The 17,915-nt window shown below is 36.9% G+C and overlaps 1 protein-coding gene and 1 pseudogene across 4 annotated transcripts in view; both read left to right on the top strand.

Annotated features, from left to right (window-relative positions):
- The window catches only part of LOC126948836 (B-cell CLL/lymphoma 7 protein family member C-like), a 1,005,321-nt pseudogene that overhangs the window by 666,651 nt on the left and 320,755 nt on the right, over nucleotides 1-17,915 (top strand).
- The window catches only part of CFAP20DC (CFAP20 domain containing), a 307,261-nt gene that overhangs the window by 8,629 nt on the left and 280,717 nt on the right, over nucleotides 1-17,915 (top strand). For 3 of the 4 annotated variants that reach the window (XM_050781227.1, XM_050781228.1, XM_050781229.1), the window contains one exon: nucleotides 1,742-1,814. The exons of the other annotated variant lie outside the window; for it this stretch is intronic. In XM_050781227.1, coding sequence (XP_050637184.1) covers nucleotides 1,742-1,814 — 73 coding nt within the window. Of the gene's footprint in view, nucleotides 1-1,741; nucleotides 1,815-17,915 lie in introns of those variants that run through there. 4 annotated transcript variants of the gene reach the window in all.

Below are 17,915 nucleotides of genomic sequence, written 5' to 3'. Positions count from 1 at the left end.
GAAACTAGGGCTTCTATATGTGAGAAAGTTGAATTACAAAGCTTTCTTTTTTTGAGTGTAGAACTCTTTTATATCTAAAAATGCTCATATAAAAATGCCCTATATGTGTAACTCTTTGTGTTTGAAGAGAACAGTGCTGATTCAGTGAGATTTGTGACATAAATTAGGGACCTCTTTTAAAGACTGATTTCACTTATCCTGCTGTTCTCTCAGCTCTATTTACAGAGGCCATTGTGCAATGGAAAAATACTGTGGGGCCAATCAATGCAAGATGCAAGAGAGATTGATTGAGGATGGTTTATTTAAGTTGGCCTCATTTTGGTATCTCACTTTGCTTTTGTAGACCAGAGCTCTGGTGGCCTCACTGGCTTTTCACATAAATATGGTAAAATCAGATTTCTAGAGAATTTTCTAGGGTCAAAGCCTGTGATCTGTTATTTCTGCTACATTTCTTACACTACCGAGGGCCCTCTGGAACATACTAAGCAGAAGCTTAGTACTTTTAAGTAAAAGTTATCCCTGTATGTTTGATGAAAATGTTATGCATATTTTATCAAATATATCTATTGTTTAGAAAGTAAATTTGGGATAAAACGTAGGAACTGTGTAAGTTGTTCAGGAAGGTTGCAAAATGGAAATCATAAACCAGAAGTTCTTTATATAGACTATCCAAAAATGTGTTGTTACTTTAAAATCCCTTAATTTGTTAAGCCTACTACGTTGGAATAACATAACATAGCATGAGTTTTAGACCAGTTGCCTTTTTTTGTTTTTAATCCATGTGTTGGTCTGTACTATTGGCTTTGTAGGAGAGGTTCACAGATAAATTAAGACATCTCCATTTTCTACCCAAAGTCCCACAGCAGGAAAATATATTTGTAAGTTGCATGTTTTAGGAAGTGTCATACTAAAAACATCTGTTAAGAGCACCATAATTGAGAGATCAAGCAAAAGTTCAAAACCTAAGAGGAAAGGCATTAAGTGAACAGGTCTGGAGAGGTAACATAAAATCAGTTGATTTTTTTAAAGCAGTTGTAGAATTCAGCTGTCAAAAGCACTATAGGGACTGGTTTCTCTGCAAACATTTTTAATCCAGATGAAGCTAGTAATAGGGAATAAAAGCTAGCAGTTCTCAGTGAACATTAAATTAATTAAATATATGTTAATTAACAAAAGGTATAAATGAAAATATGTTCCTCTATTCATCTCATTGTGGACACATTTAAAACCATATGAATTAGCTATGGCTCATCAAACCTTCAGTTGTAGTTGTCATAATTAGAATTGTTTTTCTTGATCTATTGTTTTTTATTAAGTTGTTTAGTACAGTTAAAACTGCCAGTGAATAAAAATAATTGCGACATGCTTTTATGGCTGCCTTGAAGGGAATTTATAGTTCAATTTTATATGTCTCTGTTGAATGCAGTTCTGTGTGTACATTCTCTTCCAACCTAATAAAAATAATAAATAAAAACTTATTATTTTTAAAATTTTAATAAAGATTTCACCAAGGCCACAGATGGGACTTTAAAAGACAACATTTGTTGTGAGTATGATTTTATTTTCATCAATTTTTTTACTTTCGTAATGAGATTGTAACTCATAGGTAGTGCTATTGCAGTTCTGTGTATTACTGAAATGCTAAAAGCTTCAGCTTGTTGATGGTGTGTGATTGTATTTGTTTATATGCACATATAAATGCTTTGAACATTTGAATGTGTATTTTCCCCTCTCATTCTAGTTGGATTGATCCAGAGGTTTCTTGTACTTCAGATTTACGTACCCCTGGGACAAGACTTCTCCACTGAATTGCTGTAAGATACACAGAACTTCTTTGAATGTTTTATGTGTGTTAGACATTTGATCAATTGAAGCAGTACCAACAATCATTAATTGCAAGTGGCAGTTTTTGCATTAAAGAGCAGTGACTTATATCAAGTCAGCATCAAGTAATTAAACTAATTTAATCATATTTCTTAGATATCGTTATAGTCTGGCATTTCCCTAGGAAAAGAAAGCAAATTTCATCTGTTTAAGAAAATATCAAAGGATTATTATTTTGACAATAAATGACCTGTAACTTGAAGAAATATATAATCCAAAAGTTTGAGATTTTTGGATTATATATTTGAATGAAGTTTGAATGAAGGGTGATGTTATGTTTTATACTGTCTGCTATTCAAAACTATGGTTGGTCTAAAATTGATTGAAATATCTTATTTTAATAATATTTACTTTGTCTAGAAGTATTAGTCCTTCCTGTTTACATATAGACAGCTAGCAATATATTTGTTTTAAATGGAGATTGTTTAGCAAAAATGAAAATATACAACCTTTACTCAGTTGAGCTATCTATTGTGTGAGATGTTATTGAGAATGAAAATAACATTTGGTACACTTGCATAGAATTGAGTATTATTTAAGATTTTATTAATAAATTTATATATTTTAAATAAACCGTTATGTTTAAGGTATGCTATTTTCTCATTTTTCTTTGTAATTAATAGCTGTCCAAGGTCTGAGCTTAGGTTTTTATTTTCCATGCCAGAATAAATGATTTTTCTTATTAAGGAAGATGATTCTATACAGCTTTTACTAAGTAAAAGATGATTTTTTTTTCAGCAAAGCAATCAAACACACAATATTTATTAATCAAGTTCACCATCTTATATGGGATGTGTTAATGGCACCCCAAAACAATTACAACATGAAAGATCACTATCATAGGTCACCCTAACAAATAAATAACACTGAAACAGTTTGAAATATTGCAGGAATTAAAAAAATGTGATCTACAGACACAAAGTGACCACATGCTGTTGTAAAAATGGCACTGATAGATTGCTTGACACAGGGTTGCTACAAACCTTCAACTTGTAACAAACATAATATCTGCAAAGTGCAATAAAGCAAAACTCAGTAAAACAAGGTATGCCTGTAGCTATGTAAGACATCTTTCCATTCTGGTCTAGGTAGTTCTGCATCACTCTTTTGGATGTTACACAATGTCAATCCATTGACCAAGCTGATCTATTTTCACACGTCGTGTTTTCCACACTTATATTTCTTCACATTCTTCTTTTTGCTTGGAACAGGATTCTTCTTCTTATTATTATTATACTTTAAGTTCTGGTATATATGTGCAGAATGTGCAGGTTTGTTACATAGGTATGCATGTGCCATGGTGGTTTGCTGCACCCATCAACCCATCATCTACATTATTATTAGCATTTCTCCTAATGCTATCCCTCCCCTAGCCCCCCAACCCCTGATTGGCCCTGGTGTGTGATGTTCCCCTCCCTGTGTCCATGTTTTCTCATTCTTCACCTCTCACTTACGAGTGAGAACATGTGGTGTTTGGTTTCTGTTCCTATGTTAGTTTGCTGAGAGTGATGGTTTCCAGCTTCATCCATGTTCCTGCAAAGGACATGAACTCATCCTCTTTTATAGCTGCATAGTATTCCATGGTGTATATGTGCTACATTTTCTTTATCCAGTCTATCATTGATGGCATTTGGATTGGTTCCAAGTCTTTGCTATTGTGAACAGTCCCGCAATAAACATATGTGTGCATGTATCTTTATAGTGGAATGATTTATAATCCTTTGGGTATATACCCAGTAATGGAATTGCTGGGTCAAATGGTATTTCTGGTTCTAGATTCTTGAGGAATCGCCACATTATCTTCCCAGTGGTTTTATTTAGACTCTCACCAACAGGGTAAAAGCGTTCCTATTTCTCCACATCCTCTCCAGCATCTGTTTCCTGACTTTTTAATGATTGCCATTCTAACTGGCGTGAGATGATATCTCATTGTGGTTTTGATTTGCATTTTTCTCATGACCAGTGATGATGAGCTTTTTTTCACATATTTGTTGGCCACATAAATGTCTTCTTTTGAGAAGTATCTGTTCATATCCTTTGCCCAGTTTTTGATGGAGTTGGTTTTTTTTTTTATTGTAAATTGGTTTAAGTTCCTGGTAGATTCTGGATATTAGCCCTTTGTCAGATGGATAGATTGCGAAAATTTTCTCCCATTCTGTAGGTTGCCTGTTCACTCTGATGATAATTTGTTTTGCCATGCAGAAGCTTTTTAGTTTAATTAGATCCCGTTTGTCAATTTCGGCTTTTGTTGCCATTGCTTTTGGTGTTTTAGTCATGAAGTCTTTACCCATGCCTATGTCCTGAATGGTATTGCCTAGGTTTTCTTCTAGGGTTTGTATGGTTTTAGGTTTTACATTTAAGTTTTTAATCCATCTTGAGTTAATTTTTGTATAAGGTGTAAGGAAGGGGTCCAGTTTCAGTATTCTGCATGTGGCTATCCAGTTTTCCCAGCACCATTTATTAAATAAGGAATCCTTTCCCCATTGCTTGTTTTTGTCAGGTTTGTCAAAGATCAGCTGGTTGTGGATGTGTAGCATTATTTCTGAGACCTCTGTTCTGTTCCATTGGTCTATATATCTGTTTTGGTACCAGCACCATGCTGTTTTGGTACCAGCACCATGCTGTTTTGGTTACTGTAGCCTTGTGGTATAGTTAGAAGTTAGATAGCATGATGCCGCCAGCTTTATTCTTTTTGCTTAGGATTGTCTTGGCTATATGGGCTTTTTTTGGTTCCACATGAAATTTAAAGTAGTTTTTTCCAATTCTGTGAAGAAAGTCATTGGTAGTTTGATGGGGATGACATTGAATCTATAAATTACCTTGGGCAGTATGGCCATTTTCACAATATTGATTCTTCCTATCCATGAGAATGGAATGTTTTTCCATTTGTTTGTGTCCTCTCTTATTTCCTTGAGCAATGGTTTGTAGTTCTCCTTGAAGAGGTCCTTCACATCCCTTGTAAGTTGTATTCCGAGGTATTTTGTTCTCTTTGTAGCTGTTATGAATGGGAGTTCACTCATGATTTGGCTCTCTGTTTGTCTGTTACTGGTGTATAGGAGTGCTTATGATTTTTGCACATTGATTTTGTATCCTGAGACTTTGCTGAAGTTGGTTATCAGCTTAAGTTTTTGGACTGAGATGATAGGGTTTTCTAAATATGCAATCATGTCATCTGCAAGCAGAGACAATTTTACTTCCTCTCTCCGTATTTGAATACCCTTTATTTCTTTCTCTTGCCTGATTTCTGTGGCCAGAACTACCAATACTGTGTTGAGTAAGAGTGATGAGAGGGCATCCTTGTCTTGTGCCAGTTTTCAAAGGGAATGATTCCAGTTTTTGGCCATTCGGTATTATATTGGCTATGGGTTTGTCATAAATAGCTCTTATTATTTTGAGATACATTCCACCAATACCTAGTTTATTGAGAGCTTTTAGCATGAAGGGGTGTTGAATTGTATCGAAGGCCTTTTCTACATCTATTGAGATCATGAGGTGTTTGTCATTGGTTCTATTTATGTGATGGATTGTGTTGATTGATTTGCCTCTGTTGAACCAGCCTTGCATCCCAGGGATGAAGCCGACTTGATTGCGGTGGATAAGCTTTTTGCATCAATGTTCATCAGGGATATTGGCCTGAAATTTTCTTTTTTTGTTTTGTCTCTGTCAGATTTTGGTATCAGGCTGATGCTGGCCTCATAAAATGAGTTAGGGAGGAGTCCCTTTTTTTCTATTGTTTGGAATAGTTTCAGAAGAACTCATACCAGCTCCTCTTTATACCTCTGGTAGAATTTGACTGTGAATCTCTCTGGTCCTGGGCTTTCTTTGGTTGGTAGGGTATTAATTACTTCCTCAATTTCAGGACTTGTTATTAGTCTACTCAGGGATTCAACTTCTTCCTGGTTTAGTCTTGGAAGGTTGTATGTGTCCAGGAATTTATTCATTTCTTCTAGATTTTCTAGTTTTTTGTTTTTTGTGGTTTTTTTGCATAGAGGTGTTTATAGTATTCTCTGATGGTAGTTTGTATTTCTGTGGGATCAGTGGTAAAATCCCCTTTATCATTTTTTATTGTGTTTGTTTGATTCTTCTGTCTTTTCTTCTTTATTAGTCTGGCTAGTGATCTGTCTATTTTGTTAATCTTTTCAGAAAACCAGCTCCTGTAGTCATTGATATTTTAAAGGGTTCTTCATCTCTCTATCTCCTTCAGTTCTGCTCTGATCTTAGTTATTTCTTGCCTTCTGCTAGCTTTTGAATTTGTTCGCTCACGCTTCTCTAGTTCTTTTAATTGTGATCTTAGGGTGTCAATTTTAGATCTTTCCCACTTTCTGATGTGGGCATTGAGTGCTGTAAATTTAATTCTAAACACTGCTTTAGCTGTGTTTCAGAGATTCTGGTGTGTTGTGTCTTTGTTCTCATTGGTTTCAAAGAGCTTATTTATTTCTGTCTTGATTTTGTTATTTACCCAGTAGTCATTCAAGAGCAGGTTGTTCAGTTTCCATGTAGTTGTGTGGTTTTGAGTGAGTTTCTTAATCCTGAATTCTAATTTGATTGCACTGTGGTCTGAGAGACTGTGTTATGATTTCCATTCTTTTGCATTTGCTGAGGGATGTTTTACTTCCTATTATGTGGTCAATTTTAGAATAAGTGCAATGTGGTGCTGAGAAGAATGTATATTCTGTTGATTTGGAGTGGAGAGTTCTGTAGATGTCTATTAGGTCTGCTTGGACCAGAGTTGAGTTCAAGTCCTAAATATCCTTGTTAATTTTCTGTCTCATTGATCTGTCTAATATTGACAGTAGGGTGTTAAAGTCTCCCACTATTATTGTGTGGAGTCTAAGTCTCTTTGTTGGTCTCTAAGAACTTGCTTTATGAATCTGGGTGCTCCTGTATTAGGTGCATATATATTTAGGATAGTTAGCTCTTCTTGTTGCATTGATCCCTTCACCATTATGTAATGTCCTTCTTTGTCTTTTTTGATCTTTGATGGTTTAAAGTCTGTTTTATCAGAGACTAGGATTGCAACCCCTGCTTTTTTTTCTTTCCATTTGCTTGGTAAATATTCCTCCATCCCTTTATTTTGAGCCTATGTGTGTCTTTACATGTTAGATGGGTCTGCTGAATACAGCACACTGATGGTTCTTGACTCTTTATCCAATTTGCCAGTCTGTGTCTTAATTGGGGGCATTTAGCTTGTTTACAGTTAAGGTTAATATTGTTATGTGTGAATTTGATCCTGTCATTATAATGCTAGCTGGTTATTTTGCTCGTTAGGTGATGCAATTTCTTCATAGTGTCAATGATCTTTATAATTTGGTACGTTTTTGCAGTGGCTGGTTCCAGTTTTTCCTTTCCATATTTAATGTTTCCTCGAGGAGCTCTTGTAAGGCAGGCCTTGTGGTGGCAACATCTCTCAGCATTTGCTTGTCTGTAGAGAATTTTATTTCCCCTTTGCTTATGAAGCTTAGTTTGACTGGATATGAAATTCTGGGTTGAAAAGTCTTAAGAATGTTAAATATTGGCCCCCATTCTCTTCTGGCTTGTAGAGTTTCTGCAGAGAGATCCATTGTTAGTCTGATGGGCTTCCCTTTGTGGGTAATCTAACCTTTCTCTCTGGCTGCCCTTAACATTTTTTCCTTCATTTCAGCCCTGGAGAATCTGACAATTATGTGTCTTGGGATTGCTCTTCTGGAGGAGTATCTTTGTGGCGTTCTCTGTATTTCCTGAATTTGAATGTTGGCCTGTCTTGCTAGGTTGGGGAAGTTCTCCTGGAAAATATCCTGAAGAGTGTTTTCCAACTTGATTCCATTCTCCCCATCACTTTCAGGTACACCAATCAAACATAGGTTTGGGCTTTTCACATAGTCTCATGTTTTTGGAGGCTCTTTTCATTCGTTTTCATTCTTTTTTCTCTAATCTTGTCTTCATACTTTATTTCCTTAAGTTGATCTTCAATCTCTGATATCCTTTCTTTTGCTTGAACGATTTGGCTCTTAATAGTTGTATACAGTTCACGAAGTTCTTGTGCTGTGTTTTTCAGTTCCATCAGGTCATTTATGTTCTTCTCTAAATGGGTTATTCTAGATAGCAATTCCTCTAACCTTTTTTCAAGGTTCTTAGCTTCCTTGCATTGGGTTAGAAACATGCTCCTTTAGCTCGAAGGAATTTGTTATTACCCACCTTCTCAAGCCTACTTCTGTCAATTCATCAAACTCTTTCTCCATCCAGTTTTATTCCCTTGCTGGCAAGGAGTTGTGATCCTTTGGAGGAGAAGAGGCATTCTGGTTTTTGGAATTTTCAGCCTTTTGCGCTTGTTGGTGACCTTCAGATGGGGTTTTTGTGTGGACATCCTTTTTGTTGATGTTGATGCTATTCCTTTCTGTTTGTTAGTTTTTCTTCTAACAGTCAGACCCCTCTGCTGCAGGTCTGCTGGAGTTTGCTGGTGGTCCACTTCAGACCCTGTTTGCCTGGGTATCACCAGTGGAGGCTGCAGAACAGCAAAGATTGCTGCCTGTTCCTTCCTCTGGGAGCTTCATCCCAGAGGGGCACTTGCCAGATGCCAGCTGGAGCTCTCCTGTATGAGCATCTGTTGACCCCTGCTGGGAGGTGTCTCCTAGTCAGGAGGTACAGGGGTCAGGGACCCACTTGAGGAGGCAGTCTGTCCCTTAGCAGAGCTCGAGCGCAGTGCTGGGAGAGCCACTGCTCTCATCAGAGCCAGCAGGTAGGAATGTTTAAGTTGCTGAAGCTGTGCCCACAGCCGTCCCTTCCCCCAGGTGCTCCATCCCAGGAGGATGGGAGTTTTATCTGTAAGTGCCTGACTGGGGCTGCTGCCTTTCTTTTGGAGATGCCCTGCCTGGAGAGGAGGAATCTAGAGAGGCAGTCTGGCAACAGAAGCTTTGCCCAGCGGCAGTGGTCTCTGCCCAGTTCGAATTTCCAGGTGGCTTTGTTTTCACTGTGAGGGGAAACCACCTACTCAAGCCTCACTAATGGTGGACACCCCTTCTCCCACCAAGCTCGAGTGTCCCAGATTGACTTTAGACTGCTGTGCTGGCAGCGAGAATTTCGAGCAAGTGGATCTTAGCTTGCTGGGCTCTATGGGGGTGGGATCTGCTGAGCCAGACCACTTGGCTCCCTGGCTTCAGTCCCCTTTCCCGGGGAGTGAATGGTTGTGTCTCACTGGCGTTCCAGGTGCCACTGGGGTATGAAAAAAACTCTGCAGCTATCTCGGTGTTTGCCCAAATGGCTGCCCAGTTTTGTGCCTGAAACCTAGGGCCCTGGTGGTGTAGGCACCCAAGGAAATCTGGTCTGCAGGTTGCAAAGACCATGAGAAAAGTGTAAAAAATCTGGGCTGGAATGCTTCATTTCTCATGGCACAGTCCCTCACAGCTTCCCTTGGCTAGGGGAAGGAGTTCCCCAAACCCTTGTGCTTCCCGGGTGAGGCGACACCCTACCCTGCTTTGGCTCACCCTCCGTGGACTACACCCTTTGTACAACCAGTCTCAATGAGATGAGCCGGGTACCTCAGTTGGAAATGTAGAAGTTACCTGCCTTCTGGGTTGATCTCGCTGGGAGCTGTAGACCGGAGCTGTTCCTATTCAGCCATATTGCCAGCCACCTCATAAAAGATGATTTTATACTACTTTTACTAAGTAAGTTTGGTGCAAACTAAGAAGAAAGAAGAACTTTGTTAATAAAGTGAGAGTAACATAAATTTGAGGTTATTCATTTAGTTTATATGAATTTGGATATTAATGATTTGTTTATATGTTGTTAACATATGAATTTTAGCTATCAATATACAATCTTCTCGGGTGATAAAAGATAGATGGAACAATTTATGCCTTTGTTTTATTCAACCTTAAATCTCAGTAGACTTTTTATTGAGATCTTCTTTCATCATCTGCCATGGTCACTAGGTTTCTTTAAAATAGCTCTTAGAGTAACAGGAACAAAGCATTGTTTGATGCACTCACATATCGCTTTCTGGTTCTACAGAAAAAGCATTTTCAAGACTCCAAAGGCATGCTAAAGGTAGAGGGGATCACACAAAGCTTTATTTTCAGTGTAGGCAAAAGTGGTTCCTGCCAAATGGAAGAAGGTAAATTATGTTTTATTTTTAAGCTCCTTAACAACCCATAGAATCCCATATAGGCCCACTTATTCTTCTTATCTCCCTATCAGAAGCAGTGGTGAGGGTGCTGGTAGTTGGCCTTTTGATCAAAGTTGTACAAGACACTTGGCTGAACCTTAGAACAGAATCTTTTGCCAATGAGCCCTCTTTTTCTATGCAAAATCAAGCTTCGTTTGTGCCCCAAACTCTAGAGCTTATTACTTTAGCCAAGGCAATATACTGTCTTAACTAATGTAAAAAAAAAAAAAAAAAAAAACTTGAAGCTTTAATTGTTGAGAGATCAATGAGTATCTTAGGTTTAACTTAGTCCTAGCCAGAGAGCAGTTGATATCTAAGTAAACCTGATGACGTCTTTGTTACCCTATTACTGATGCTCTTGACCTATTTAAGGAAAGGAAAACATTTCGAGGGGTGTTGGGGATGATGACTAGTTTTTAAATTCAGTTGACTATAGAAATAGATTCCCTTGTTTTCATATCTGCATGGAAAAACATTTCGATTTTCCAAATGGTTTCAGTTTTATAGTTTTAACAAAGTAAATGTCTTATGGATTAAAGATCAAAATTATTAAATAACATGGGGAAGACATTCTTTCTCCTGACCTTGGGGATTTATCAGATTGTGAGAAAATATACTAACTCTGTATTTGAATTTGTTGCTTATAGACAATCAAAATATAGTGCTGTTTTAGGAAGTAATGACAGAGATCATGTTTTTACAAGAAGGAAAGTGGAATAACAAGTATGGATTGTCTTTCTGTGCATTGCTGCACTGTTTTTCCCCCCCTTAAATGAAAGGGCTTTCTTTCAGCACCCTCAGTGTTTTACTGTGTTTCTGGCAGCGTAGCTCTAGGCTATTTTAAATAATACATTTCTCTAACAAGCTTGGAAAGTCACATAACAGAAAGGTATCTGGCTTCTAAAATTTTTCATTGTCAGAATGGGAGAGGCATTTTGTTTCATAAAGATACGTTTATACATCAAGAAGTCTTCATAAGTGAAGTCTTGCCAGCTGGTTTACAAATTTAGTCATCATTTCCTCAGCATCTCTCTATGTCTCCCATGCCTGCTGGATGAGTATGCATATGGGATAGTTGGGGCTTGAGAACCAGCAACAGTTCTGCTTGAGGAATTACTCGTTCATTCAGTCGATAGGTAATTGAATTCCTCTTATTTTCAGGCATTGTGTTAGGCATGGGGGATTTGATATACCTAGAATTTGTATACTTCTCCCCACGCTTGCTACTGCCCTCCTAGTCCCAAACCACCATCACATTTGTCTGCCGTATTCTTAGAGCTTCCCAGTGAACTTCCAGCTTCTTCTCTTGTCCTCTTTCATTCTAGTCTCCAGACTGCAGTAGAGTGGTCTTTCTAAAAACCAGCTGAAGTTCCCATTGAACTGAGGATAAACTCCCAACTCACAATACTCCTGGGTGTTCTGGTCTCACCTCTCCCTTCTCATCTCATAGCACTCACTCTGCTGGAAGCTCACAGTTTGGCTGCCAGCCTGCTTCTTTCCTTCCTCACATACCAGGTGAAGTCCCGTGCACAGTGGTTTCTGTTCCCATCTCTTTGCCTGACTAACTCCTCCTCTTCAGCCTCCTCATCTCAGCTTAAGTGTCCCTTCTTCAGAAAGCCCTTTTATGATTTTCCCCCAACTAAATGAGGTTCATCTCTTCTGCCTTTTCTAGCACCCCTTTCTTTTCCTTCATTACAACTGTAACAGTTTATAATTATTATATGGTTATTTAATTATCTGTCTTTTTGAGTGGACTTCAAGTTTCATGAAGACATGGAGGCTGTTCTATTCAGCTTGATATCCCAGCACCCAACACAAGGCATGACACATAATAGGCTCTGAAATACGGACATACGGGCAGAAGGATGGGTAGACTAATGAATGAAGGGAGAAGCAGCACCCAGTCTCTGTCCTCAGAGGTTACTCTGTGAATGAAAGATCTATTTAAAAGGAAATTTAAATACATATTGATGAATGTTATGATGACATAAGAGCAAGACCTGTGGGGAACATATGAAGTGTTATGGGGAAGTAAGATTATAGGCTGGGAACTGGACAGATCTGTAGGCAAATTCTGCTTTATCTCTGTGGGACTTTGGTCAAATTTCTTAACCTGCCTCACCCTATAGGGTGAGAGTAATAATACCTCACAGGTCTGTCATAAGCATTAAATGAGAAAACTAACGTAAAGTAATAATAATGGCTAACATTAAACACTTATGACATATCAGCATTATTCTAAGCACTTTAATTGTTTTAGCTCAATTACTCCTCAGAATTAGCCTGGGTGGAAGGCATAATTATTACCTCTGTTTTATTATTTGAGGGAACTGAAACCTAGAAAGGATAAGGAACTTGCCAGCTACTAACTATTAGAGCCAAAATTCAAATATGTAGTCTAAATCTAGAACCTATGCTCTGTACCCCCTTGCCAGGCTGCCTTACTTGTAAATATTGTTATTTTTCTATTTGACTATACATATATGTGTAAGTAGTAGATATATAGTAAATATTTTATTTGAATTTTAGTATAAGTTGAAAGAGCTAAGCCTTTTATGTCTTCTCAAGGGGCTTCTCATACGACAATTTTGTCTGTAGAGTTTCAGGAAGGAAAGGTCTTTCTTTCATGCTGAGATATTTCTATCTTTATCTTTATAAGAGCTAAATGCCTGCGAATTAAAGGAAGGACTTTACTCAAATCTTTATTTTATTTGCATTTTGCATCCCAAAGGTGATGAATTCATTTTAGACTTTTTAAAATGAAAACTAGGAAACAACTTTACCTCTTCTTTATTGATTTCTCTTTTTTTCTTTAAGATCAAAAATTATATTATTCAGGATCATACGCCTGTGGATAAGGTTGTTTCAGATCTTCATGACCTGACCAGCCATTATCTAAGCACATTACATTTTGCATGTGGAGCAAAGGGAGTGTTTATTGTACTAACACATAGTATGGTGAGCAGTGAAGTAATGGAATTCTCTCATTTTCAGGGTCGAGGTGTCAACCCACAAAAGACTTCCTTGCTTTTTACAAAAATCATCTTGACTTGCTTATTTCATAACATTAGTGGCAGTTTTCTTTTCCAAAATATTTTAGTGTAACTGTGTCTAACAGTTTCACTTGAAGGTAAAACAACAGGTTTTAAAATTTATTTTATTTTTGGTGCTTTCCAAACTGCATCTTCAAGGCACTGGGAGGCCCGTGGCTTCCCTGTGTGGTTTGCTAGGTGTTTCAGAGCCTGGGGGCAGACATCTGTTGCACAGGAGGAACACTATGAACCTGAGCTCTTAGAAAACAACCAACCACATCTTTAAATAGAAATTCATTTTCCTCTATTTGATGCTGCCAATCACACTAAATGATTTGGGGATATTACATTTTTGACAGGAATTGTATTCATTTTCTGAATATTGTTGAGCTGCATTAATTCCTTTTTCTATCCTGATTTTGTCATTATCTCAATGAATTTTGAGAGACATTTTGTACTGTTGTGCCTCTAGTGAATGAGAAAAATATTTTCTCATTTTCATGCAGCTCAGTAAGTGCTTTTTCAATAAATGGGTTGAAAACCCTGAGACCCTGTGGTGTGCATCATGTGCTGTTTGGAGAGGTTAGAATTCTTAGCCCTTGGGTCATGGAGAATATTATTGCTGTGTACAAGCTTTCACGTGTTGACCCCTTAGCTGTTTGAAGTATTACTTGCATTTGGAATCTGATAAAGGTTGAAAGCAAAAGTTAAATTCTTTAAAAAAGAAAAAAAAAACCCTAAAAGTGTACCTTGTCCTTAGAAATTTTAACTGATCCTTTGTGATCCTTGCATGGCAGTATCCTGAATTTGAAATTGTATCTGAATGGAGTTTAATGATTTTAACGTGGAATTCAATATAGAATTTATGATGCTCATTCCAGAGTTTTTATCTTTTCCTTTTGCTGTGCTTCCTAGTTGTGTGGCTTTGGACTCAGCACTTTAATCTGGTGTTTCCATTTCCTCACAGTAAATGGTAATGTGAACTCTTTTATTTTAATGGCCGGAGTTAATTGAAGACATTGGTCTTTTTCTAAGAATTTTAGGGAGTTTAGGTCCGTGTAGACCTCAAAGTTTCCTTTTTCATTTCTATAATATGGAAAATTGGACATCCTTCCAAACAAAGCTTTAGCCTCAAGCTAATTTAATGAAAGTTACTCTTACGTTACTTTTTCCGTACTGCTACTAGTGAGCTAGACAAAGAGGTCAGAAAATAAATCTAATAGAAGTTTCAGAGTCTTCTACCCTATTGAATTTTGCTCCTACCTTTCCTTCTTCAGTGACATTGGAGACAGTAGGCTCCTTTGAAACTTTAAACTAAGTAAAGTGAATATGGCCTCACAGCTGCAGACCTGATCTTTTCATATGTCATTGGTCTTCTTCAGCCTCTTTAAAGCCACTGGAGTTGAGAGAATACCTAAATTTGGTATCTTTAGGTCACAATGACATTAGTGAGAGCTTTTGAGATTGTATCCATTTAACTACGCACAACTCTTTCTGAGGAAAATTTGCTTTCTTATCTTTTTGATCATTCAGTGCCTTCCTTTAAAGAAAATAGTGATTGCTTTGTAGCATTTTAAGTTATTTGTAAAAGAGATATTAACCAAATGCAAAGAATTATTATGTTATCCAGTGAAATATTTTATGTCACCAAGGGAATACATCTCTAAACTATGCATTGAGAACTAGACAACAATGGCCAGTAGTAGCTCTTTTTTAAACTAGAAGTATTGTACACTAAAGTGGCAATAACATTTCATTAATATTTTGAACACATCTCATGGCTAATTTCAATTTCTATTTTTTCTTTTTAAAATCATCAGTATTTAAATCTCATTATTTTAATTATGTCAAATTAAATGTACTTGCATAATCAGTATATTTTGTTACATGCATTAGTAAAGAGAGCACTTTAAGATACTTTGCATTCTGACTTTCTTAATATATTAAATTTGCATGCCTTAAAATAGGTTTTATGTGGAAGTTTTTGATAACATATGTGGTAAGTATATAAATCAGATGCATATCCTTTATCTATTAAACATATGTTTATGAAAAGTTTTTTTTTCCTGTTTCTTAGTTTGGTTCATTTTGCTTTTCTAAATTATTTTTACAATACTCTTTAAACAAACTAGATGTATGTTCAAAGCTAAAAGAAAAGAAAAGAAAAAATGCACATATACAAATATTTGGAAGTGTTTTTACTATGTAAAACAAAATAATAAAAGGCCATACATTTGTTAAGCCACTGTGCAGTTAAATGTTTGCCATATCAATTTTCAGGGCACAAGTCAGGGTCCTGTGATGGGTCAGATTATAGACTTGGGAGTTACTGGCTCTACCACTTATTAGCATGGTGACCTGGGGTAAATTCCTGAACATCTTTGTATGTCAAAGCCTCATCTGTACAATGGGGGTGATATTTATATGTGTTTTTTGGGTAGTTAAGAGGGTTAAATTCAATAATGCCAAATTCTAAGTGCACAGTATATTTTAATTTATAATTTTTGTATTCTTTCAATATAGATAAGAGTACATTGCTATTTAATTTTTAAATTGTTCTTCTGAAACATTTTGAGACAAACTGGGCATGTCTGCTTTCCTTGTGAAATTTTCATGCTACTTGTCCCTAAAGACAGATGGAAAAGCAGCTTTTTCTTGGCAGCCTGCTTGACTATTGACTTATGCAAGTTCTCTATTTGGAAAGAAATGGTTGGCATAAACATGAAGAAAAAAGTGATTGCTATTGTTTTGGTATGGATGCTAGTTATTTATTTAAAAGACAACTGCAAGAAGTCCTGGCATCAGAGTCCTGGTATGAAGGGAGTTACAGGTGACCAGACCAAGTGTAGAACCATAGATAGAAATGTTCAACTGTGAAGAAGCAGGACCTAGGAAAAATAGATAAACGGTAGACTTCCAGTGACTTAAGGCATAATAAATGGGGCTTTCCCATTTTCCACTGCCCCTGTTTGCCTTCACTAACAGTGATGATTGAAGACAATTCATAGCAAATCACAGATCCTCCAAATGCACTCCCTTTTTTGATATGGCAGTGCCAGGTAGATATGTTTCTTCGATGCCATGATATGTAGCTCACTTTTTTTCCTTTGGTCAAGAGAAATGTCTCCCTGGTTTAGTTCTTCTTCCCTTTCACTGTATTTCATTTTTATTCTGGTAGTTAATTAAATTTATTGTTAGCAATTCAAGTATATCATGGCATCTTATGAAGTCATTTGGCTTTAATAAGTTGGCTAGTCGTAAATACAAGAAGAATCCCCCTTTGGGAAGGACTGGTATCTCTAAGGTTCCTGATTTCTGTATTTCTTTTTCCTCATAAATTGTGAAGTTTCTGATTTGGATGTAAAAATATCTCAGATTCTTTGGATTCATAGAAATGACTGATAGAATGGCATACATTTAGTAAATTACAAATATCTTATAATAGCACTTATACATGTCTGTTATGGCATTTATTACATAATGGTCTTATTATCTAGACATCTCAGCAACCAACTCTCCACCTCCAAATAGACCATGAGATCTTGAGGGGCCAGAGCACTTAGATCCCAATGAAGCTGCTATTGAACTTCCCATTTCTAAGGCCCATTTGTAAAAGACATCGCCCAGATATTATAATAGACATCAGTAGAGTTCATTGGACTTTAGACTGGTTATAGTATAGTACCTATCATGGTAGTACATGATCAGTAAATGTTAATTTCCTTCTTTTAGTAGTTTTCTAATTCTTTGCATTATTAGACTTCCCTTAATTTGGCTTCAGTTTGTTCTGTGGTATACTTCTTTTGGGAGACAGAATGAAGATATGGGTGGCCTAAAATTGGTAAGGTAGTAATACTCACATTTAGAATTTCCACTCATAGAAAAGGAGTTTTGGAGCTAGCTGGAGTTAGATAATTAAAAATCATCCAATCCATTGCTTTTTAGACACTTCTGAATCCCCTCTGTTACTTCAAACAAAACAATTCATCCTCCCTTTTTTTAATCTTATGTGCATTTTGGGATGAAAATGTTTATATGTTTTATGTAAACAGGATGCCATTGCTCCCTCATAAGGTTGAAATCCACTGATATGGTTCAACCTTCTTTTTAAAATTGGGTAATAATACATAGTCAAATAAAGCTGATATTGCAATTTTCAACCACATTTAAATTCCATGTTTTAAGCTACTCTAACATTTGTTTTTACTTTTTAAATGATCAGTATTTGAACTTTAAGTTTTACATTTTGATCTTAGCCTGGGTCTGTGGGGAAAAAAGCAGGATTTCCTGCAGCCCAAGCTTCTTTATCCAGTTGCCCCACAAAGTTGGTGGTCACTGGGTACTCTAGGCTTCTGGATCTGATCTCAGGCACCTCTCTCTCCGTAATTCATTCCACCCCTCCTCCTTGCCATAGCCACCTTGGTTGCTGAGCACCTTAGAAGCTCTCAGCCTTTGGCTCAAGTTTTTCATCCAACCTAATCCCATGTCTCCACTTTTTGAACCCTAATCGTTCTTTAAGGTCCAACTCAAATGCATTATCTTTCATAAATACTTCCCATATCCTCCAGTTGTAGTAACGTCTGTGCTTCCTCGGTGTTCTCATAATTGTGTGCATGATTACTTTGAGGGCAGGGACTACATCTTGTCATCAGTGTAATCCCTACAGCACTTAGAAGAATTATCTGTGCATGATTGGTCCTCAGTAGTGCTTGTTATACTATATTGTACTGAAATGTGTTGATACACTGTCGATGTTGTTCTTTGATTAGAAAAAGACAGGAAAACAAACAAACAAAAAAACAAGAATTAGAGTAGAAAGCAGGTGAACAGGACTAAGAAAGTGTTCTGTTTTCCTT

This window comes from Macaca thibetana, chromosome 2 (genome assembly GCF_024542745.1).
Source record: "Macaca thibetana thibetana isolate TM-01 chromosome 2, ASM2454274v1, whole genome shotgun sequence".
Classification (NCBI taxonomy): domain Eukaryota; kingdom Metazoa; phylum Chordata; class Mammalia; order Primates; family Cercopithecidae; genus Macaca; species Macaca thibetana.
Note: the sequence above shows the minus strand (reverse complement) of the source record. Positions and strands in the feature narration are given on the sequence as shown.